The sequence below is a fragment of the Oncorhynchus tshawytscha genome, linkage group LG09 (assembly GCF_018296145.1).
Source record: "Oncorhynchus tshawytscha isolate Ot180627B linkage group LG09, Otsh_v2.0, whole genome shotgun sequence".
Lineage (NCBI taxonomy): Eukaryota > Metazoa > Chordata > Actinopteri > Salmoniformes > Salmonidae > Oncorhynchus > Oncorhynchus tshawytscha.
In genome coordinates this window covers 65,071,808-65,096,445 of record NC_056437.1, presented here as the reverse complement: position 1 = coordinate 65,096,445, position 24,638 = coordinate 65,071,808, and the positions used below count along the sequence as shown (strand labels likewise).

At 42.1% G+C, this 24,638-nt stretch overlaps 1 protein-coding gene and 1 long non-coding RNA gene across 6 annotated transcripts in view; one reads left to right on the top strand and one right to left on the bottom strand.

Moving 5' to 3' along the window:
- The window catches only part of LOC112251268 (protein spinster homolog 1-like), a 32,158-nt gene that overhangs the window by 6,464 nt on the left and 1,056 nt on the right, over positions 1-24,638 (top strand). For 2 of the 5 annotated variants that reach the window (XM_042327235.1, XM_042327234.1), the window contains exons 6-21: positions 115-257; positions 531-683; positions 1,085-1,274; positions 2,320-2,385; positions 2,804-2,902; positions 3,581-3,749; positions 9,095-9,134; positions 9,354-9,385; positions 9,476-9,533; positions 9,660-9,709; positions 9,837-9,869; positions 11,804-11,846; positions 12,579-12,655; positions 14,889-14,975; positions 16,381-16,470; positions 18,393-18,482. In XM_042327235.1, coding sequence (XP_042183169.1) covers positions 115-257; positions 531-683; positions 1,085-1,274; positions 2,320-2,385; positions 2,804-2,902; positions 3,581-3,749; positions 9,095-9,134; positions 9,354-9,385; positions 9,476-9,533; positions 9,660-9,709; positions 9,837-9,869; positions 11,804-11,846; positions 12,579-12,655; positions 14,889-14,975; positions 16,381-16,470; positions 18,393-18,482 — 1,420 coding nt within the window. Of the gene's footprint in view, positions 1-114; positions 258-530; positions 684-1,084; positions 1,275-2,319; positions 2,386-2,803; positions 2,903-3,580; positions 3,750-3,900; positions 4,028-4,513; positions 6,027-9,094; positions 9,135-9,353; positions 9,386-9,475; positions 9,534-9,659; positions 9,710-9,836; positions 9,870-11,803; positions 11,847-12,578; positions 12,656-14,888; positions 14,976-16,380; positions 16,471-18,392; positions 18,483-24,638 lie in introns of those variants that run through there. The other 3 variants (XM_042327236.1, XR_006084137.1, XM_042327237.1) reach the window with 3 other exon arrangements.
- LOC112251427 lies at positions 23,210-24,387 on the bottom strand. The gene is made up of 2 exons (XR_002953674.2): positions 24,089-24,387; positions 23,210-23,430 (listed from the first exon to the last, which is right to left on the bottom strand). It is a non-coding gene; the product is annotated as an uncharacterized LOC112251427 (long non-coding RNA).

Here is a 24,638-nt window from a genome sequence, read left to right as displayed (position 1 = left end):
AATACAAACATGCATATAAGCATGGTGGTACCTTTCATCTGACTCTTAAATTCAATGTGTCCATGTTTTAGTTACATCAATTATGCCATTTAAAATGGTGTCGTCGTCCCCCAGGTGACTCCTGCATTAGGACTGGTAGCGGTGGTATTGCTGCTGTTCGTGGTGAAAGAGCCAAAGAGGGGTGCTATCGAGGCCCGACCGGAGCACACACTCCAAAGGACCAGCTGGCTGGGTGACATGAAGGCTCTTTGCAGGAAGTATGTCCTCCATCACAAGCCCAGTGTCAAATGATATCCCTCTGTAGAGCACTACCTTTGACCAGAGCTGAGTATCCTATCACATCCTATATTCTATATTGTGCACTACTTTTGACTGGAGTTGAGTCTGAAATGACACCCATGTTCCCTATAATAGTCCACTATGTTTTGACCATATCTCTATAGCTCTGTATTCATTTCACAATTCTAATGCAATCTTTGGTCCTATAGAATAGTTATCAAAACAATATCTTTGTGTGTGTCTGTGTGCAGCCCCAGCTTTGTGCTGTCTACGTTTGGCTTCACGGCAGTGGCCTTTGTGACTGGCTCCTTGGCACTCTGGGCCCCGGCCTTCCTCTTCAGAGCTGCTGTCTTCACCGAAGGGAGGCCCCCCTGCGTTAAGGGGCCATGCGACACCTCCGACAGGTAACACACAGACATCTGATAGGGAACACGCACACACACACAAACACCGACATCCAACAGGTGACACACAGGAAGTAGGCGCTGAACAATGACACTTTATAATCAGTCAGGATGTTAAGGTATCATCAGGATCACAGGATAAGATTGAATCAGCACAACATCGTTGCCACTACTACACTCGACTCCTGATGACTGCAACGGCTTGAGATGACCGTAGGAGTCAGTGAATAGAGAGCAGCAGTAGAGAATAGACATCAAACTTTTGCCTTAAAAGGAATCCAGTTTATCAGGAAATTGTCAAAACCTCACAAAAAAACCACACAGATGAGTCAGCAAGGGTAAACAAATGTCTCCCATGGAATTAATTGTTCTGAACCTTCTCTCACTCTCTCCCTTCCCAGCCTATACTTTGGCATCATCACAGTTGTGTCGGGGATCCTGGGCGTGGCCAGTGGTGCAGAGGTCAGTAGGAGACTGAGGTTGAGGACGCCGAGGGCTGACCCCCTGGTGTGTGCTCTAGGACTCCTCCTCTCAGCTCCCTTCCTCTACCTCGCCATCGTCTTCGCTCAGGCCAGCCCCATCGCCACATACGTAAGTCAACACCCATCTCTCTCTCTGTGTGGCCGTGTCTGAATACTTGCGTTCTCAATAGTAGGCATTTTGGGTATGGACAATTCCACTTAGATTTGAGTTGCCTTTTATTGTCCCCAGTACAAGGTGTAATTAACATGCTGTTTATTCAGCTTATTCATATGCCACACCAGTGAGGTGGGTGGATTATCTAGGCAAAGGAGAAATGCTCATTAACAGCTATGTAAACAAATTTGTGCACCAAATTTGAGAGATACGCTTTTTGCACGTCGGGAACATTTCTGGGATCTTTTATTTCAGCTGATGAAACATGGGACAAGCACTTTAAATGTTGCGTTTATATTTCTGTTCAGTGTACATGCTTTACTTTCTCAGACAATTAGCTTTCATTTGGACACCTAATCTGATATTCTCCTAGGAACTTCTCGTTGGTCCTTTTACCTGGAAATGACCATGTGCTAAGATAGAATGTTTTATAGTAGGTGAAATTTAGAAAATCTAGTTTGGTTTAAACGTCAGGGGTGTTATACTCATTTCGGCTTTGATCTAGTAGAATTTGCGACACTATTGAGGGAGAGAATCGCTAGTGTTTGACAACAGCTGATACTCAGATATAGTGCCAAAATAAACGAATGGCTGTAATCAATTCTTATTTACCATGATGGCCTACCCCCATAAAACCTGACCCGGACGACGCTGGTCCAATTGTGCACCGCCCTATGGGACTCCCGATCACGGCCGGTTGTGATACAGCCCGGGATCGAATCAGGGTCTGTAGTGATGCCTCTAGCACTGAGATGCAGTGCCTCAGACCACAGCGCCACTTGGGAGCATGTGTTGCTATCGGCATTCGATTTTACTGAACAGGACGTAAATAGAATGTAGTATGATTAGTACACAGTATGCAGTTTTAGTAAGACAGGTTTTGGACACAGCCCCTGTCTTTCTCTCACACACGTGCACATGCTTTCCTCTCTGTTGCCGTTGTATCCCAAGTGTATGGTAATAGTAATGGTGGTCTAACCAGTTTTTTTTGTGTGATCAGGTGTTTATCTTCCTGGGAGAGACCTTCCTGTCTATGAACTGGGCCATCGTAGCGGACATCCTGCTGGTGAGTTCAGATGCATAACAATCCCCTATCTAAACGCAAGGCGGTTGTACCCTATTCAATCAATGTCCATATACAGATGTTTCTCGTCAAATTAGTGTGATCTGTATAGAGCCCTGCTTCCCAACTCCAGTCCTCGAGTACCCCCAACAGTACACATTTTTGTTGAAGCCCCAGACAAAACTCACCTGGTGTGCATGTCCGGGGCTAATAATGTGTCCTAGCTGGATAATATGGAATCAGTTTCTGTTGAGGAATTTAGATCATGCCAAGACAGTGTAACTTTTTAGTGCACGTGTTTGACCTTCCAACCTCAAGGTTACTTTTGTATTGTGCCGATTTTATAAGATATGAAAAAACGTTTGCTAATTATCTTCTACCTCCCCTCTATCTCCCCCCACCCTTCCTCCATCTTTCTCAGTACGTGGTGGTCCCCACGCGTCGCTCCACGGCTGAGGCCTTCCAGATCGTTCTCTCTCACCTGCTTGGAGATGCTGGGAGTCCTTATCTCATAGGCGTGGTATGTCTCGTGATTGTTATCACACACACACACATACTACCGTTCAAAAGCTGGGGAGTACACAGCATTGTACCAGATCTTCAGTTTCTTGTCAATTTCTCGCATTGAATAGCCTTCATTTCTCAGAACAAGAATAGACTGATGAGTTTCAGAAGAAAGTTATTTGTTTCTGGCAGTTTTGAGCCTGTAATCGAACCCACAAATGCTGATGCTCCAGATACTCAACTAGTCTAAAGAAGGCCAGTTTTATTGCTTCTTTAATCAGCAAAACAGTTTTCAGCTATGCTAACATAATTGCAAATGGGTTTTCTAATGATCAATTAGCCTTTTAAAATAATAAACTTGGATTAGCTAACACAACGTGCCATTGGAACACAGGAGTGATGGTTGCTGATAATGGGCCTATGTATATATTCCATAAAAAATCTGACGTTTCCAGCTACAATAGTCATTTACAACATTAACAATGTCTACACTGTATTTCTGATCAATTTGATGTTATTTTAATTGACATGTGCTTTTCTTTCAAAAACAAGGACATTTCTAAGTGACCCCAAACTTTTGAAAGGATATATATATCACACGTGCATACCTACACATTTGATACACACACACTTGTCTAAAGAAACAGAGTACGATCCTCATTTACTGTGTAACATCTCTTCCTCCATCCATCAGGTGTCAGACTCTCTGAAGCAGACTGACTCGTATCTATGGCAGTTCCGCTCCCTGCAGCTCTCCCTCCTCACCTGCTCTTTTGTGGCAGTTGGGGGCGGGGCTTTCTTCCTGGCTACCGCCCTCTTCATCGAGAAGGACCGCCAACGTGCCACAAACTACGCACCCTCAGGTGAGAGGCTAAACTTGGAGCTACGTTTTTTGCGCATGAGCCTCAGGTGAAGCCATGAATGCATTCAAAGTAGTCAAATTCAATGAGGGGCCTTTTTTAAAAAAAATCTTATTTTACCAGGTAAGTTGACTGAACACCTTTTCATTTACAGCAATGACCTGGGGAATAGTTCTAGGGGATGAATGAGCCAATTGAAAGCTGGGAATGATTTGGTGGCCATGATTGTATGAGGTCCAGATTGGGAATTTAGCCAGGACACCAGGGTTTACAACCCTACAGTAAGTACCATGGGATCTTTACTGACCATAGGGAGTCGGGACACCCATTTAGTGTCCCATCTGAAAAATGGCACCCTACGTAGGGCAATGTCCCCAATCACTGCATTAGGGCATTATATTTTTTTTAGACCAGAGGAAAGTGTGCCTCCTACTGGCCCACCAACACCACTCCCAGCAGCATCTGGTCTCCCATAACAGGGCCGACCAGGGCTAACCACGCTTAGCTTCAGAGGCAAGCCTGCAGTGGGCTGCAGGCCCAACACTGTTGCTCCTGCTACCTACAGATATGTGAGAGTGAGCATTGAGAGACTAACAATAGTTGAAAGCAACTACAGATGAGACCGGTCGTGATGAGTCTACAGACCACATGTGATGTTAGCAGAGAGAGGCTAGAAACAGTTACAAGAAACTGCCAGGGCACATTCTGCTCATCCTGATAATCAATATACAATGCTTTAATTGTACTGCATGTTCTTTCCTTGACAGATGATGAACCAATTGTTGTACCCAAGAGCGGCAGGTCCACGAGGGTGCCAGTGTCCAGTGTTTTGATTTGAGGAGATAAAAGGGGCTTTGGAGGCTTCTGTGGAAGATGCTGCACCCTGATTGGTCCCTATTTGTGACCAATCGTGCAGCAGTGTTTTTACGACTAGGGTCTTTGATTGGACAATGCCCTATGCAGAGACTTTTATTTATTATTTGTAACATTTGATGTGATATGGTTTTTAATACCTTTATCTGCTGAGGAACATGGCAGAGTCAGAGCTGCCAAACCTTCCGCTCATAATTTCCTGGTGTTTTTTTGTAGTCACCAACAAGATATTCCACTTCTGATTGGCGTCACATATTGGCATGACAATATGAGACATAGGGACTTATGAGAGATGTATGCAGACTAGTAAACAGGAAGTCAAAGAGCCACATCAATGGAAGGCTAACCTCTGTGGCTGGAAGAGGTGACCAGATCGAAGAAAGAGGGAGCTTTAGAGGTGAAGCAACTTCTTTACCTGAGGGAAGGAAGGAAGCAGAAAAGCCTTTTTTGCATTCTGATGCGTGCGCCCCCGTTATATGTCCTGTTGAAGCCAATGTGTCACAGATAGGGGTGTCACTCTTAGACAGACACTCATCCTTTACTCCACAGGGACTATATCTCGACGGTAGAGACCTCTGGAAAACCGTCAGGATATTTTTCACCCAGCGCTCTGAGTGGTAACCACTACATCCCTACTACTGCTGCTGTGCTTATTGCTTGGGTCTGAAACACAGAGCTCTGATTGGCCACGGAATAACTACGCCCGGCCCATTTCAAAGCCATTCCAACCAGTGCTGTCATCCTCCCGTCAACAAACTAAGACTGTAAATATGATGCTTGTCCGTTCAGTGTAACCACATACTACATACAGTATCAGACTGAGAAAAGGGAGTTTGCAGGCACAGGCCAGTGGTAACCGCATTGGACTTCAGACCCACCGATCAGTTGTTGCATTTTTAACAGATTAAGCCTAATCATGCTTGTTCTGTTTTTAAACACGTTTGGTATATTATAATAATAATAATAATATCACTAGATTTGTCCCTCAGCGACCTAGAACGTGGTGGAGGGACAAATGTATGTTTCAGACCGGTCCAGAAGGTAGTCTATGGTTTAAGACCTTTTTATTTTCTTATTGTTTTTTTATTGGTAATTACTGGTGTTTTTAGGGAATGATCTTGGGAGGTCAGGTGCACTTCGGGTTTTTTGACCTCCTATAGAGGCACTGATGTCACAACGACCAGGAGATCAAATCAGGTCAATTACAGAGTGTACATTTCTTAGTTGTCTGAGGAAAATGAATATCCCTTTTTTAATGAAGGCGATTGTTACTTTCTTTAAAAAAAAAAGAAGGGTTATTTTGGAAAGTGGATCCTTAAAATAATTAGTTAAAGTTGCTAGTTGTTAACCTGATTTTAATTTGATGTAACCTTTCGTTGAAACATTAAACGCTGAGAATGAACCGTTGATGAGATGACTCCTGGAATGATTTCGCTTATGTATCTGCGCAGATGTCACTTAGTGCTTTGCAGAGGTGATAAATGTGTGTCTTTGACGCTTGGATCCTGTAAGCCCATAGCCACGCTTTAATGAAGGGTTGTATACTCTGCTGCACAAATACACCAAGTGCAGCTGTAACCTCTCATTCAGCCTTTCTACACCTTTCCCTCTCTTGTCTCTTCTGACCTCCCTCTCACTTATTCAGGAATTCCTCCTCCCTTGTTTTTTTTCAGTTCTCTACAGTCTCTCTCTTTGCTGGAGAGTGAGAGAGGAGCTCACGGCTTCCTTCTGTTGGTGTGGTTTCCTGGGGGAGCGAGGTAAAGCAAGTCGCTTGTACAACGTTCACACTATTCAATCGGAACGCTGCTGTGAAACTGTGTCCAGAGCAGTTTGACATTTCTGAGTTCTTCTGAGAACTAGCGTCTTCTCAGAGGCTCTGGCAGTTAAACCAGGATGGTAAGCACTAAACGCTACCACAGAGGCACCCGGCAGCCATTTTATAAGTGTGGGTGCCATGCCAACCAGCTTTTCTGATGGCGGACTGCTAGAGGAGCATCTATAGTGGTGGAAACATTTCCCCTAAAATGATTCTGGAGAGAATAATATTGACTACACTGATGAAGATGAAAACACACACAGTGCTATAGGAGGCACCTGTCATGATTTGCCATTCCATGTCTGTCATACACTTTATCTAACTGACATTTGAGTTGACTTTCAGATTCTACATCCCTGACTCAAAAATAATGCATTATTACTGACAGCTCAAGTATTAGTTGACTGTAACTGATTATTGACTCGCATGGACCAAATGATAGCCAAGCGTCAATGTTGGCCACTTCTTATGCTGTTATCACTGTTCCCTCTACAGCATAAACATTAGTCCAAATACAGACCCTTTGGGTACCCCGTCGTGGGATTTTGATTTAGATCTATAGGATGGTACATATTTTGAACCATGAACTGAACATTTGTCAGTCCCTGTATTTTAATGTGCCTTTCAGGTCTCTCCGAGAAAGGTAGCGAGAAGGAGGCGATAAGATCAGAGGTACGGTGGTGGGGAGAGGTGATCTGAAACAACATTGTGAGAATGCTAGAAAAAAGACACATTGGGGGAGGCTGAGATGACAGCAGGGTAGGAGAGTTGATGAGAAGAGTGAGGGAGGAAGGGAAGGAGGAGGCGACTGAACAGGTCATGCAGACCAAAAGGTGCATCGAGGAAGGCACCGATGTCAAGCTGCTATAGTCAAGGTTCCTTACAATTAACTGAAAGGGAGGGAAAACTCGAGTGAACAAAAAGAACAGCTAGGAAGAGTTACATGTGGTAGGATAGGGATTTGAGCAACAGATAGAAGATCAGATGCATCCAAAATGGTGCATCTCAGTGTAGCTGACGACTGAGCTGGTCTGGGGATTGGATTGGGGTCAACTCGGCCCGGAACTCAACCTCCGGTTTAGAACCAGTTTCATTGACCACCTGGCAGATCATCAGCAACCTACGACCTAACGCTCTGTTGGAAATCTACACAACACGTGCTGGTAAGAACTCCCTCCACTGATTGACTCCTACTTTATGCCTAGTTTCTTAACCTCTAGGTTAGTAGAGAATAAGCTAGAAGTGAAGAAGTAACTGGTTGATTTATTCACCTGGGTTGGGGTCAACCAGAAAGTAAACCAAATTCCAAATTTTCCCCAGTGAAAAGTATTGGAGTTTCAGTGTACTACTGGAATTGACCCCATCCCTGGTACTCAACAATGTTGATTAACCCACTATGAATTCAGAATGGAGACATGTTCACAATGTTATAGATATAAATTACTTTATGACTGAATCTGAATGTTCTTCAACGTCATGGCCACCTGCACAGGGCCCAGGTTTTCTGAACTCCTCAGGTTCAGCAGCTCTGTACTTTACCACCTAACTGGGTCTGAGCTAGCTCTTCAGATCAGCCGTCCCTCGCTCCCCCTCTCTCTCCCTCAAATCTAGACCAGTCTGAATTTGGCCGAAAAGTCACCCTCCTCATGGCTCTCTCCAGGAGGAGTGTCGTGACACAAAATAGACACCATTTGTCACAATGATGGGCCCTTTTGAGTTCAACTCACTACCTATTAAAAGGTTTGGAGGGAGCAAGGTTCTGCAAATTAGTAAATGCCAGCCCTATGGTACCACACCGTAGTGTCATTGTAGTCGTGTCTGTTCTTGAGGTAGTCTTATTTTATGTGTCAGTTTTGCATGGAGTTTTATGTGCCACGTTACTGTAGATATTAGGTGACATACAGAAAGGTGTGTGATTTACACATACAATGTGTTAAGAGTGTGCTGGTATTGTCTAACTTTTTTAAATGCAGGAAATCCATTTCCTGACGTTAGGAAGCTGAACTGAACCGCTGATAGTGATAGTTAGCAAGAAAGTTAGAGACAGCGTGTGTGAAATGGAGAATCAAAAACCACAAGGAAGGAAAATGACATGATGATTTAACAATGACAACCACATTCCTATTCAGAGGTGATATTTCAAAAAATATATATATTTTAACGTTAGGGGCCATTATTTTGTCTTGCACAACAACAAAAAACAATAAATTGAGAATCTCCATTTAACTTGCTTCTTAGTCCAAGACTAGTCTTAAACTGGGTCAGAGAAGACCGCATAATGCTTTAATAGTGTCGTGTCAAAAGTGTCATCTAACTGGATGAGTTTGTGTTATTCCTGCAGACAGTGATGGAGGTGTCTGTGCAGCTGTATGCGTTGCTGCTGAGTGGAGCGGTCGCCCTGTCACTCATCCTGTTGACTGGCCTGTGTCTCAGCTGCAGAAGACACAACCTGCCTAGTAATGCCAAGGCTTCGTTACTGTACCTTTTTTGAGGGAATCAATAAAGTTGTATTGAATTAAAATGGGCTCTGTGGTAAATGTTGTCGCTGTGAATGAAAGTGTTCTTCTCAGTCAGCTTAACTGGTAAAAAAAAGGGTTAAATGTCAATAATTAGACATTTAAAAAACTAATTTAACGAAATTCATTTTCTTTCTCCTCAGCGTCCATTCGGCAGCATTACAGTGAGGATTACACTCAGCAGTAAGCACTTTTTCATTAAACAACGTTTCAGTGCCTATTAATAAAAATGAAACCAAATATTCAAAAGTTTGTGTGGCATTTGTAATATATGTCTGTTGCACTGTGTAAGTGTACCAGATGAGAGAAACCAGAAGTGCGCCTGAATGTTTGCACAGATCTCCAATTGATATCCGTGCATGTACAAACCTCTACCAACGCTCTGATTTCTTCCCCACTCAGCACCCTAGGATTTGGCTTGGCCCACCCACCATGTGAGTATGTGTGTGATGACTAAAGTTCTACCCAAATCTTTTCATGAAACGTCTTCAGAAAAATGAATGATGATGAACCTTCGTCCTCAGACAGCCCCTCTGCTGCCACAAGCTGGGGTTCTCCCCCTTCCAGCCTTCTTTCACCCATGTGAGCTACTACACACACACACACACACACACACACACACACACACACACACACACACACACACACACACACACAATGACTCATATAACCCGTCAAGTGAAATGTACCTGCCTTTCAATCCAACAGTTCACCACAGATCGTTCTGAGACCGAACTCTGTCACACCGACTGAAAATGGTGAGATGTCTCGCTCTTCCTCTACATCAGATGCCTATTTTCTCCACTTGTTTTCTTCCTCCTTCCGCCGCTATCTCTAACGTCACAGTTCAGTTCCTTCTTTAATAGTTTGCTTTTTTTCTTGCAGAGAGTAATGACGGCTATGAGAGTCCAAGTGATGGTAATGTGAACGTTAAATATCCTACCATGTTCAATAACACTGATCGCCTCAAACGTGTGTGTAGAGTAACGGCTGAAAAAGTTTTTGAAAAATGGCACATTGCTTCTTAGGTGAAAATGTGTGTTTTATTGTCACATACACCAAATAGGTGCAGGGAAATGCATTGTTTTACAGGGTCAGCTATATGGAGCCAGGGTTAAGTGTCTTGCTCAAGGGCATATCGACACATTTTTCACCTTGTTGGCTTGGGTGTTTGAACCAGCAACCTTTTGGTTGCGGGCCCAATGCTCTAACTGCTAGGCTACTGTACCTGCCTACATGTGCACCTACTCTCATTCATTCAGATATTTGGACATTTAACCATTCATACAGTGCCTTCGGAAAGTATTCAGACCCCTTGACTTTTTCCACATTTTAAGTTTTCAGTCTTATTCTAAAATTGATTAAATTGTTTTTCCCCCATCAATCTACATACAATACCCCATAATGAAAAAGCATTTAAATATGTATTCCGACCCTTTACTCAGTACTTTGTTGAAGCACCTTTTGCAGCGATTACAGCCTCGAGGCTTCTTGGGTATGACACTACAAGCTTGGCACACCTGTATTTTGGGAGTTTCTCCCATTCTTCTCTGCAGATCCTCTAAAGCTGTGACTGGTTGGATGAGGAGCGTTGCTGCACAGCTATTTTCAGGTCTCTCCAGAGATGTTAGATTGGGTTGAAATCTGGGTTCTGGCTGGGCCACTCAAGGACATTCAGAGACTTGTCCCGAAGCCACTCCTGCGTTGTCTTGGCTGTGTGCTTAGGGTCGTTGTCCTCTTGGAAGGTGAACCTTCGCCCCCAGTCTGAGGTCCTGAGCGCTCTGGAGCAGGTTTTCATCAAGGATCTCTGTACTTTGCTCCATTCATCTTTGCCTAGATCCTGCTAGTCTCCCAGTCCCTGCCGCTGAAAAACATCCCCACAGAATGGTGCTGCCACCTCCATGCTTCACCATAGGGAATGGTGCCAGATTTTCTCCAGACGTGATGTTTGACATGCAGGCCAAAGAGTTCAATCTTGGTTTCATCAGACCAGGGTATTGTGTTTTTCATGGTTTGAGAGTCCTTTTGGCAAACTCCAAGCAGCCTGTCATGTGCCTTTTACTGAGGAGTGGCCTGATTGGTGGAATGCTGCAGAGATGGTTGTCATTCTGGAAGGTTCTCCTATCTCTACAGAGGAACTCTAGAGCTCTGTCATTGACCATCGGGTTCTTGGTCACCTCCCTGACCAAGACCTTTTTCCCCTGATTGCTCAGTTTGGCTGGGCGACCAGCTCTAGGACGCCTTTTGGTGGTTCCAAACTTCTTCCATTTAAGAATGATGGAAGCCACTGTGTTCTTGGGGACCTTCAATGCTACAGAAATGTTTTGGAACCCTTCCCCAGATCTGTGCCTCGACACAATCCTGTCTCTGAGCTCTACGGACAATTCCTTTGTCCTCATGGGTTGGTTTTTGCTCTGACATGCACTGTGAACTGTGGGACCTTATATAGACAAGTGTGAGCCTTTCAAAATCATGTCCAATCAATTGAATTTATCACAGGTGGACTCCGAGATGTAGAAACATCAATGGAAACAGGATTCACCTGAGTCTTTTGAGTCTTATAGCAAAGGGACTTATAGCAAAGGGACTGAATACTTATGCAAATAAGGTATTTCTGTTTTTTTAATACATTTGCAAAAATGTCTATAAACCTGTTTTTTCGCTTTGTCTTTATGGGGTACTGTGTGTAGATTGCTGAGCATATTTTTCTATTTAATCCATTTTAGAATAAGGCTGTAATGTAACAAAATGGAAAAAGTCAAGGGGTCTGAATACTTTCCAAAGGCACGTTACTCTCTGACATTATTGATTGACAGCCGTGTGTGTGTGTCTCTCCTATCTTTGTTCTATAGAGTATGTCAACGAGGACAGCTATGAACAAGGATCAGGCTACCTGTGAGTATTAATTTAATTTAAACAAATTACATTGAGTATACCAAACATTAGGAAGACCTTCCATATATTGAGTTGAAACCCCCGCCTTTTCCTTCAGAAGAGCCTCAATTCATTGGGGCATGGACTCTACAAGGTGTTGAAAGTGTTCCACAAGGATACTGGCCCATGTTGACTCCAATGCTTCCTACAGATTGTGTCAAGTTGTCTGGATGTTCTTTGGGTGGGTGATCATTCTTGAATCACACAACTGTTGAGTGTGAAAAATCCAGCAGCATTGCAGTTCTTGACAGAAACAGGTGTGCCTGGCACCTACTACCATTCTCCATTCGAAATGGCACTTAAATATTTTGTCTTTCCCATTCACCCTCTGAATGGCACTCATACACAATCCATGTCTCAGTTGGCTCAAGGCTTAAAAATCCTTCTTTAACCTGTCTCTCCCCTTCATCTACACTGATTTGAATTGGATTTAACAAGTGACATCAATAAGGAATCATGGAATTCTCCTGGATTCACCTGGTCAGTCTGTCATGGAAAGAGCAGGTGCTCTTAATGTTTTTTTATACTCTGTGTATACTGTATGTCAGTGCCTCACTGTGAATGTTACACTTTGCATTTCCAGGACTTCCTGGGAAAAAAAGTGGCAATTGTTACTGTGTAGACTGTCGTCTGTAGCTATAGAGTACTGGAGTCTCTTGGGTTTTGCGTAACCTCTCTCTCGCTCCTTTATAGAATGGTGTTACCATCAGTTCTTCCTGGGACTGGGTCTCTGCGTCATTCCAACCAATGTCTAAGCTCCCAAAGCACAGGTAGGTTAACGTAGGATGGAGAGATGACTGAAAATGACTCATTACTATAGCCCTATTCGGACGGGATACATTTTAATGGGGGAGCTCAGGTAATGTGCACATAATTACAAGCCCAAATCACCACATCCGTAATTTGGTAAAACTAATCCTGTCCAAATAGTCCACTGGAAAAATTGACATTCTGTGGTAATGATTACATAGCTGACGTTCTATAGTAATACTAGTCCCGTGCGAATAATCTGTAATTTTAGTCCCATCTGAATCTGCCATGTCAGTAATTTTTACCTGGCAGGAAGTTTATTGTCCCAGCCCTAAAAACGTCCTGTTTTTTGGCAGACTCACGGGTCATCTCTGTGTTTTTGAGGGATATTACAGAGTTTTTAACAGGTGCTGCAACTAGTTTGGGTAAGAACACGGGAACAAGTTCATGCTTAACAAAGTGCTATGCACGTAGCCCACAGGTGAAGGATCTGTTTTGTCACATCAACTTTCCTAGTGCCATACTTCTCTTTTTAAAAGATGGAGTGGACGATATTGTCAATGGATTAATCATTTGCCAAATATGTCCGGTAATTAAATGTCTGCATAGGTTACAGTTCATGGTTCTTATTGCTATATGCATTAATATTTTTAACTTTCTCCGAACTGAAGGCCATTAGGTCCGTATTAAACTATTCCTAGACGTGAAATATCTTTGTCTAGCAGAGCCTTCAGACTACCGTCACAATGGTCCATTTTGAATGGGAGGGGGGAATAATTACAGGGGCAGTTTGGTAACGTCCGAAACGTCTACTGGAAAAAATGGACATGCTGGGGTAATGGTTACATAATCAGTGGTGTAAAGTACTTAAGTAAAATTACTTTAAAGTACCACTCAAGTTGTTTTTGGGGGTATCTGTACTTTACTATTTTATATTTTTGACAACTTTTACTTCATTCCAAAATAAAATGATTTAACTTTTTACTCCATACATTTTCCCTGACACACAAAAGTACTCGTTACATTTTGAATGCCTAACATTCATCAAAATTGTCCAATTCACACACTTATCAAGAGAACATCCCAACTGCCTCTGATCTGGCGGACTCACTAAACACACGTGCTTCATTTGTAAATGATGTTGGAGTGTGGCCCATGCTATGCAAAATTAAAAAATAAATTGGTGCTGCCTGGTTTGCTTTTATAAAGAATTTGGAAGAATTTCTACTTTTACACTTAAGTATATTTTAGCAATTATATTTACTTTTGATACTTAAGTATAGTTCAAATCAAATAATTTGAGACTTTTACTCAAGTACTATTTTACTGGGTGACTTTTACTTGAGCGATTTTCTATTTACTTTTACTGAAGTATGACAATGTATACTTTTTCCACATAAATGACATTCTATAGTAATACTAGTCCCGTGCGAATAGGACTTCAAGGACAATTGAACACATGGATATTACAAAATACATACACAATAAAAACATTTCAGTTAATCACAAGTCTAATTCATGACAGTATGTAGATTGAGTTTTTGTTGATTTAGGGCTGTATTCAAACCTTATGGCAGAAGTTCAGCTTTACAGCGTGATTGAAATGTAAATGCTATGTTCCCGCTTTGGCAAAAACTGCATTCAAGGTGAACGCTTCAAATGACCTTAACATTTCTAGTGAATCTGGAACGCTTCAGCAGCTTGAATAGAGCACTCATTTGCATGGATATGTTGCGAGCAGCAGCATATTTATTTCCTCATTCCAGTTTTTGTGAAGCACATGTACAGACCATTTATACAGCGGTTTAGAAATCAGGAAAAGGCATCTTGATTGGCCACGAAATATTACTAATAAAATGCTGTCTGGAGTGTAGCCTAGTGGTTAGAGCATTGGACTAATGCATTAACCGAAAGATTGCAAGTTCAAATCCCCGAGCTGACAAGGTACAAAATCTGTCGTTCTGCCCTTGAACAGGCAGTTAACCCACTGTTCCTAGGCCGTCATTGAAAATAAGAATTTGTTCTTAACTGACTTGCCTAGTTAAATAAAGGTAAAAAATAATAAAAAATATAAAATCACATCGCATTCATATGATATGTCAATGTGGAAGCAGACGAGGACAAAGAGCAGGGTGAGTGATGCAATAGAAATCCGTCGTCTAGGTTTATCAGTATAAACATCACAATGGTTTTAGACTGGAGTGTACATATACAGTACATACCTCAATCCTGTGTCTTTTTGTGTGTTCACAGAAAACAGTGGCGCGGTTATGAAAATCAATATGAATGTCGACGTGGGAAAGAGTGATGACGGCAGCAACGACTATGTCAATACTATAGGTATGGCCCACGTTGGCACATTGAATAGGATCTAACTTTTCAGGGATGTTCCTGATTTAAATCGGGAATCCCTGCTTTTTTGACAGTTGTAATAACCCATGGAACTCTTTATGCCTTGGAAGGAGTGAGCTCTTTAAAACTGATAATTAACCCGGATTGTCATCCCTGTGTTTTCGAGCGATATTAGAGAGTTTAAGGTGCTGCACCCAGTGTGGGTATGAACATGGGAACAAATTGATGCTTAAAGCGAACCCAGGTTTTTAGAAATTTTAGAGACAGGATTGTGTCGAGGCACAGATCTGGGGAAGGGTACCAAAGAAATTATGTAGCATTGAAGGTCCCCAAGAACACAGTGGCTTCCATCATTCTTAAATGGAAGGAATTTAGAACCCCCAAGACTCTTCCTAGAGCTGTCCGTCCAGCCAAACTGAGCAATCGGGAGAAAAGGGGCTTGGTCAAGGAGGTGACCAAGAACCTGATGGTCACACTGGCAGAACTCTAGAGTTCCTCTGTGGAGATGGGAGAACCTTCCAGAAGGACAACCATCTCTGCAGCACTCCACCAATCAGGCTTTTATGGTGGAGTGTCCAGACGGAAGCATCTCCTCAGTAAAAGGCACTTGACAGGCAGCTTGGAGTTTGCCAAAAGCACGTAAAGGACTCTCAGACCATGAGAAACAAGTTACTCTGGTCTGATAAAACCAAGATTGAATTCTTTAGCCTGAATGCCAAGGGTCACGTCTGGAGGAAACCAGGCAGCGCTCATCACTTGGGCAATACCATCCCTACGGTGAAGCATGGTGGTGGCAGCATCATGCTGTGGGGATGTTTTTCAGTGGCAGGGACTGGGAGACTAGTCAGGATTGAGGCAAAGATGAACGGAGCAAAGTACAGAGAGATCCTTGATGAAAACCTGCTCCAGAGCACTCAGGACCTCAGACTGGGGTGAAGGTTCACCTTCCAATAGGACAACGACCCAAAGCACACAGCCAAGACAACGCAGGTGTGGCTTCGGGACAAGTCTCAATGTCCTTGAGTGGCCTAGCCAGAGCCTGGACCTGAACCCGATCAAACATCTCTGGAGAGAGACCTGAAAATAGCTGTGCAGCAACGCTCCCCATCCAACCTGACAGAGCTTGAGAGGAGTAATCGCTGCCAAAGTACTGGGTCTGAATACTTACGTAAATGTGATATTTAAATGTTTTGTTTTTAATACATTTGCAAAATGTTCTAATAACCAGATTCTGCTCTGTCATTATGGGATATTGTGTGTCGATTGATGGGGGGGGGGGACTATTTCATCCATGTTAGAATAAGGCTGTAACGTAACAAAATGTGGAAAAAGTGAAGGTCTGAATACAATTTCGAATGCACTCTATAACTCAATCCTGTTTGTGTTCTCACAGAAAACAGTGGCAAGGAGGGCAATATGAATGTTGACGTGGGAAAGAGTGATGACAGTGATGAAGGCAGCAACGACTATGTCAATACTAAAGGTATGGCCTACATTGGCACATTGAATAGAATCCAACTTTTTAGGGATGTTCCTGATTTAAATCAAGAATCCCTGCTTTTTTTGGACAGTTTTAATAACCCATGGAACTCTTTATGCCTTGGAAGGAGTGAGCTCTTTATAAACGGATTACTTTATTACTAACCTGGATCGTCATCCCTGTGTTTTGAGCAACATTAGAGTTTTAACAGGTGCTGCACCTAGTTTGGGTAAGAACATGGGAACAAGTTCATGCTTACAACAAAGTGCTATGCACATAGCCCACAGGTGAAGGATCTGTTTTGTCACATATCAACCTTCCTAGTGCCATACTTCTCTTTTTAAAAGATAACGTAGACAGTATTGTGCCAATGAATTGATAAATTGGCAACTATGTCAGGTAATTAAATGTCTGCATAGGTTACAGTTCATGGTTCTTATTGATATGCATTAATAGTTAGACTTTCTCCAAACTGAAGGCCATTAGGTCCGTATTAAACTATCCCTAGATGTGAAATATCTTCATGTCTAGCAGAGCCTTCAGACTACCGTCATAATGGTCAGTTTTGAATGAGGGGGGAAAAAGAATTACAGGGGCAGTTTGGTAAAACTAATCCAGTCCGAATTGTCCAATGGAAACACTGAAATTCTGGGGAAATAATTACATAACCAATAATAACCAGTAATACTAGTCCCTTGCGAATAGGGCTTTTGTGACATCTTGTGGTCTTTTTCTTCTTTTTCTTTTTTTTAATTGATATCCAAATAACACTTAAACACATGGATATTACAATATATAAAAATAAATATTCAGTTTAAGTGATAAGTGAAATGCATGACAATACAGTGCCTTCGGAAAGTATTTAGACCCCTTGACTTTTTCCACATTTTGTTACAGCATTCTAAAATTGATTAAATGGTGTTTTTTCCTCATCAATCTACACACAATACTCAATAATGACAAAGCAAAAACAGGTTTTAGGATTTTTTGCTAAATTATAAAAACAAATCTTATACTTTTGTAAAATCCCTTTACTCAGTACTTTGTTGAAACGCCTTTGGCAGCGATTACAGCCTCGAGTCTTCTTGGATATGATGCTACAAGCTTGGCACACCTGTATTTGGGGAGTTTCTCCCATGCTTCTCTGCAGATCCTCTCAAGCTCTGTCAGGGTGGATGGGGAGCGTCGCTGCACAGCTATTTTCAGTTCTCCAGAGATGTTAGATCTTGATGAAGTTCACAGAGGAACTCTGTCAGTGACCATCGGGTTCTTGGTCACCTCCGTGACCAAGATCCTTCTCCCCAATTGCTCCGTTTGGCTGGGCAGCCAGCTCTAGGAAGAGTCTTGGTGGTTCTAAACTTCTTCCATTTAAGAATGGTGGAGGTCACTGTGTTCTTGGGTGACCTTCAATGCTGCAGAATTTTTTTGTTACCCTTCCCTAGATCTGTGCCTCGACACAATCCTGTCTCGGAGCTCTACTGACAATTCCTTCAACCTCATAGCTTAGTTTTTGCTCTGACATACACTGTCAACTGTGGGACCTTTATATAGACAGATGTGTGCCTTTCCAAATCATGGCCAATCAATTGAATGTACCACCAGTGGACTCCAATCAAGTTGTAGAAACATCTCAAGGACGGTCAATGGAAACAGGATGCACCTGAGCTCAATTTCAAGTCTCATAGCAAAGGGTCTGTACTTACGTAAATAAGGTATTTCTGTTTGTTTATAAATTTGCAAACATTTCTACAAACCTGTTTTCGCTTTGTCATTGTGGGGTATTGTGTTTAGATTGAGGAATTTATTTATTTAATCCATTTTTTGGAATAAGGCTGTAAGGTAACAAAATGTGGAACAAGGGAAGGGCCCTGAATACTTTCCGAATGCACTGTGCATATACCTCAATCCTGTGTTTGTGTTCACAGGAAACAGTGCCGAGGAGGGCAACATGAATATCGACGTGAAAAAGAGTGATGACAGTGATGAAGAAGGCAACGACTATGTCAATACTAAAGGTATGGCCCACATTGGTACATTGAATAGAATATAACTTTTCTGGGATGTGATCTTTCCTAGTTAATCAGGAATCCCTGCTTTTTTTTTGACAACCCCTCTCCCAACTCTTTATGCCTTGGGAGAGGAGTAAGCTAGTAGCCCTTTATGAAGGGATTACTTTATTACCAACCCGGAGAATGGTGTAACAGGCAGGTAGTTGCAGCTGCACTCAATGTGTGTATTGTGGCACATTCCAATGCTCCAATAATGATACCAATAGGTACCCAAGTGCTACACCGTCTGGTAATGTGTGATGATGTTAATACCACATTCCTTCCCTCTTAAGATTTTAATATTACGTCTCCACAAATAAACCTTATCTGAAATGGTTATTTTAACTGAAACAATTATTTTAATCTTATGTACTCTACTGATCTAAACAAGTCAGTCATTTTAAACATTAAATTTCACATGCTTGGGTAACTAAGTATTTAACTCTTGAGTCTCTTTTACTATGAGTCGTTTAAAAACAATTTATCGCAGCTATTTTTTTATTTTCTTGTTCAGAGTTCAGTCTTTTAAGCAGCTTGGAAGCTTTGTGTGCCTCTGTGGATGACGTATACTAGGGGTAGTGTTCAGTATTTGACTCTGAAACGAGATTCTCCTCTTGGTGAACTGTTTCCTCTGTTACGGTCTCTGTCTGTGGAATGTGCACCACAGAAGCACTTGGATAGCTAGAGAGCAGCCTGTCCTCTGCCGTCACAACTGGTAACTCACTTGTTGTTCCATCCCGTCTAGCAAGAATCTGATCGACATGTCTGCAAACCACCTTACCTTGTCGGAAACAGGACAAGTAGCTGAGTCTATGAATCCAATTTCCCACAACTGAAATTTCTGATAGACAGGGTCCCCCTCAAATTTAAGCCCTTGGTATGTTTGTCATGGCTCTTTTTCTGTCGTAGGCCATCTATAGTGGTGGATGAAGCAGAACTAACCTGATACACATCCATCCCTTTTGAATATGCATCAATGATTATCAGGAACATTTCCCCCATGAATGGCCCTGTGTAATTTATGTGCAATCTTCTCCAAGGTTTCTCTGGAAACTTCCATGGGTGGAGTGGAGCTGCTGGTGCCTTTCTGTGTTCCTGACACGTGTTACATGTCTTGACTAGATTGTCTATCTCCTGGTCTAGGTTTGGCCACCATAAATAACTCCTAGCCAAGGCTTTATACGCGAGACCCCCTGCTGTAGGTTAGCCTGGCGTGCTGGCTGTGGAATAATCACTAGTGCTCCCCACATAACACAACCATCCTGTACACTCAACACTGTTTTCCTGACACTGTATGGTGTCACTTCTGTTTGTTGTGGCCATCCCCTTACTACATATTCTCTATCTCTAGACAGTACTGTGTCTTTACTTGTCCAGGATCTCCCTTGCTCTGCGGTCACGAGTGCCGTGTCCACGCACATCAGCACTCTGTCCTCTTGAGCTGTTATGGTGGGTGTGTATCGCAGCGGAAGACTGCTCAAGGCCTCCATTCCCATAGTACTTTCCTGATAAAGCTCAAAAGCAATCGCTTTTGCATGTGAAAACACAGAATTCTACTCATTACTTCAAATGCTCCTACGTCAATTTGTTTTGAGCCAACTACGCTTTGGGACTTGAAAGGGGCACCTGGCTCATGCCGGGGGCAGCCTGGTTCCAAAACAAATGCAATCAACTTTCATCTGGTGCAAAGGTGAACCCCCCCCTCCCTCCCCCGTAGCTAAATCTAACCCTTTCCTTAACCTCAGCCTCCTAACTTGTCACATTAATTATCCAAACCTGCTATGTAAACAAATCTGTGTCCAGAAACCATCAGTTTCATAACACCAGAACTGACCAAGGGCAGTTATCAATTGGCATTTCCTGATATCAGGGAACACCCACATCAAGAAACACCCCGAGTTGTGGTCTGCAATTACACCATATTCTTTTCAATGCCTCTTCTCCTATGAAGTAGTAACGCCCCTCCTCCACACCTGTGCGGCGTCACATACTCCTAAGTGTTATGTTCCAATGACACCTTATTCCCTAATATAGTGCACTACTTTTGATGAGAGCCCTATGGACCCTGGTTAAAAGTAGTTCACTATAAAGGAATTAGGATGCCGTTTGGGACACAATCTTATTCTCTACTCATATTTGATAGAAACTGACCTATCCTCCCATAGCCATTACTGTATGTTGTCCTGGTCACATCCCTGATATTATTAAAGTGGAACTGACAAGGTTTTTAACTACTTTGCAGATATGAAAAAAGCAGACAATCATATCAGTAAAAAATATCAGATTCCCAGTGTGCGCTTCAAAACCAACTTTTGAAAAGAGGTTTTAAAAATAGGTTATATTTAACTCAAAATTCCATGACATACAGTAGGGTGTTATTGGCAGAATAGATTGATGTAGTTCAATGCATCCATCTATTCTTATTGTTGTCTATCAACAATGACAAGCCACTGGGATCTGACAACTTGGATGGAAAATTGCTGGGGATAATAGCGGATGTTATTGCCACTCCTATTTGCCATATTTTCAATTTAAGCCTACTAGAAAGTGTGTGCCCTCAGGCCTGGAGGGAAGCAAACGTTTTTCCCCTACCTAAGGATAGTAAAGCCCCCTCTACTGGCTCAAATAGCCGACCAATCAGCTTGTTACCAACCCTTTGGTCAAACACCATTTTCCCCAAACATTTACAGATACAAGGCTTTTTCACAGTAAACAAATTGACACCAGACTTTCAGCACACTTATTGGGAAGGACATTCAACAAGCACAGCACTGATTAGCTGAGAGAAATTGATGATAAAAACATTGGGGGCTGTTTTGTTGGACTTCAGTGTGGTTTTTGACATTTATCGATCAGTCTGTTTCTGGAAAAACATGTGTTATGGCTTTACACACCCAGCTATATTGTGGATTAAGAGTTACCTGTCTAACAGAACACAGAGGGTCCTCTTTAATGGAAGCCTCTCCAACAAAATCCAAGTAGAATCAGGAATTCCCCAGGGCAGCTGTCTAGGCCACTTTTTTTCCAATCTTTACTAACAGCATGCCACTTTGATTAAAGTCATTGTGTATATGTATGCGGTTGACTCAACACTACATGTCAGCTACCACAGCGACTGAAATGAGTGCAACACTTAACAAAGAGCTGCAGTTAGTTTCAGAATGGTGGCAGGGAGAAGTTAGTCCTAAATATTTCAAAAAGTATTGTATTTGGGACAAATCATTCACTAAACCTTGTAATGACTGTGGTAATCTTGTAGCCCTGGATTGTAAACTGTCATGGTCAAAACATATTGATACAACAGTAGCTAGGATGGGGAGAACTCCGTCCATAATAAAGCGTTGCTCTTGATTCTTAACAGAACTATCAAATGAGGCAGGTCCTTCAGGCCCTAGTTTTGTCGCACCTGGACTACTGTTCAGTCATGTGGTCAGGTACCACAGAGGGCCTGAGGAAAATTACAATTGGCTCAGAACAGGGCAGCACGGCTGGCCCTTGGATGTGTACAGAGAACTAACATTAATTATATGTATGTCAATCTCTCCTGGCTCAAAGTGGAGGAGAGATCGACTTCATCACTACTTTTATTTGTGAGAGGTATTGACATGTTGAACACACCGAGCTGTCGGTTTGAACTACTGCCACACAGCTCGGACACTAATGCATACCCTACAAGACATGCCACCAGAGGTCTCTTCACAGTCCCCAAGTCCAGAACAGACTATGGGAGGCGTACAGTACTGCATAGAGCCATGACTACATGGAACTCTATTCCACATCAAGTAACTCATGCAAGCAGTAAAATTTTATTTAAAAAAACCGATAAAAATACACCTTATGGAACAGCGGGGACTGTGAAGCAAGACAAACATAGGCATAGACACATGCATACTATACAAATGGATTTTGTGGTATAGATATGTGTTAAGAGTAGGGGCCTGAGGGCACACAATATGTTGTGAAATCTGTATTAATGTTTACAAAAAGGTAATACTGCCTTAATGTTGCTGTTCCCCAGGAAGAGTAGCTAATGGGGATTTATAATAAATACATGATTAATATAATTCACCAATCCATTTCTTGGTAGTCCAAAAAATATTGCTGTCAGGTTGTAAAATCACAGCTGGCCTGATACATTGTTTGCTGCCTCCACCCATTTGGGGTGCACTGTTTCATCTTCAATTACTAAATTTTCAATTATGAAAACAGACGACTGTAACTAAAGGCTTGGAATGTTAATACAATCAAACTAGCAAGGGCAATGATCACGTCAGTCATAATGTGACTAATCGCCTAGCACACAAGGCCCGCGGGCCGAAAAGGTCTCACAGGCATGTATAAATGAATCAACAATTGAGTCATTTACTTAATGAAATTACAGCGTGATGTGCTCGCATTAGTGAATTCAACTTCAATTGCGCTGCTTTCGTGTGTCCCGTTTACAGCGCGCAGTGATGGAAAGTGTAGGCTACTAAAATGCTGCAGTCTGGCTTCGGTATTGAAAGCTTAACAATGATTAACCAAAAACAAAACCTGCAATAAATGCATCCACACGTCACTTGTATGTTGAAAAATACAATTTTCACGTGACATTTGATCTTATACAGTATGTATAATACTTATGCTCCTATGTGATACATGTAGTATTCACATGTCATACGTAATGTTACCTTATGCTCATGTGTGACACACAGTATTCACATTTTTTTATTACATAGTCCTTTTGTCACAATACATGTTACGGGAGCATAATTTCAGTGCTACTTGTAGTCATGGTAATAAAATTGAACAAACACAAAACTACATTTAATCCTATTAATTTTCTTTCATCGCTTCTCAATTCAGCCATTTTACTGTTTTTAAGCCGTTCCCACTTGTCCCTTTGTTGCAGCCGGGAAGTGCTTCATGACATCGTCTGTGGAGGTAAAGCAACAGATAGGGGTTGGGTTCATAAAATTACATTTTAAAAAATTATCCATAAAACCCTTTCAGATTTAGTTTAATAAGAAATCGACCAAATAATGCCCTATTTGCAATGATACAAGCATTTCGCCACACCCGCAATAACATCTGCTAAATATGTGTATGCGACCACTAAAATTTGAATGGCGCTGCACAAACATGAGACCGCTGTGCGAAAACGAGGAAGTGGACAATCTTGTTTGATTATCAGTCAAATTAACAAGAAAATCGAGTATACTCAACGACAATACATTGAGTGCACCATACAGCAATGCTGTATCCAACCAGTGATCCATGCAGTGGCAAACAAAACCATATTTGGAGTTAAAAACCTTTTTCATTAGGGTCGCAGCGTATTATGCTTAGCAGCAAAGGCTGGACACATTTATCATCTTTTAATGCTATATGCATCCTATGTACATAAGTGGACATTTTACAAAAGTCCCATTGTTGTCAAAACGTGGGTTGGGACAAGCAGGCTACGTACGATTCTGATGCCCAACTAGCTGAAAAAGTTTGAGGGTTTATATAAATGTTCTCGTTAGATTTTTAGCCCTGGCTATCATTAGTTGTTGATGTGCATAGGCAACTGAGGGAGCGAGCGAGCCTACCTTTTCATGGTTTCATCAATAGGGCTATGAAGTTCGCAAATGTAGGAGGACTCCCGTGGTATTTACACATTTGCAGAAATCCAGTCAGGTGGCTTTTGGGAAATGCGTTCTAATAATCTAAAAAGGAACACTTGCTACGGCCTGTAATCACAGTCCAGTTTAAAGTGAATGATGGCAGGCCAGTGTGGATAACTGATTTGCATATAGGCCTTCTGATCGGCTGTGGTGCACGGTCCGCATAGACTGGTCCTGGACAGGACATGTTTTATTTCCTGCAGTGACTTAATTGTTAAACGCAAGGCCGCTTTCCCACTCTATTGCTATACAATTTTCAAATGCCCTACTATGAACGACCATATCTAAGTGCTCTATTGTCAAATGTACAACAAAGTCTCATTCCTGGTGGTGTTTATGAACTGATTTGAATAAGATTTCATGTTGCAAAAACACTACCATTTTGAACTGCTAGATCATCAAATAACCAAGCAGGTGGGTGATACCATTCTGAAACTCAGCTTTACATAAGTTGGTACTAACTTGTTTTTTTCCC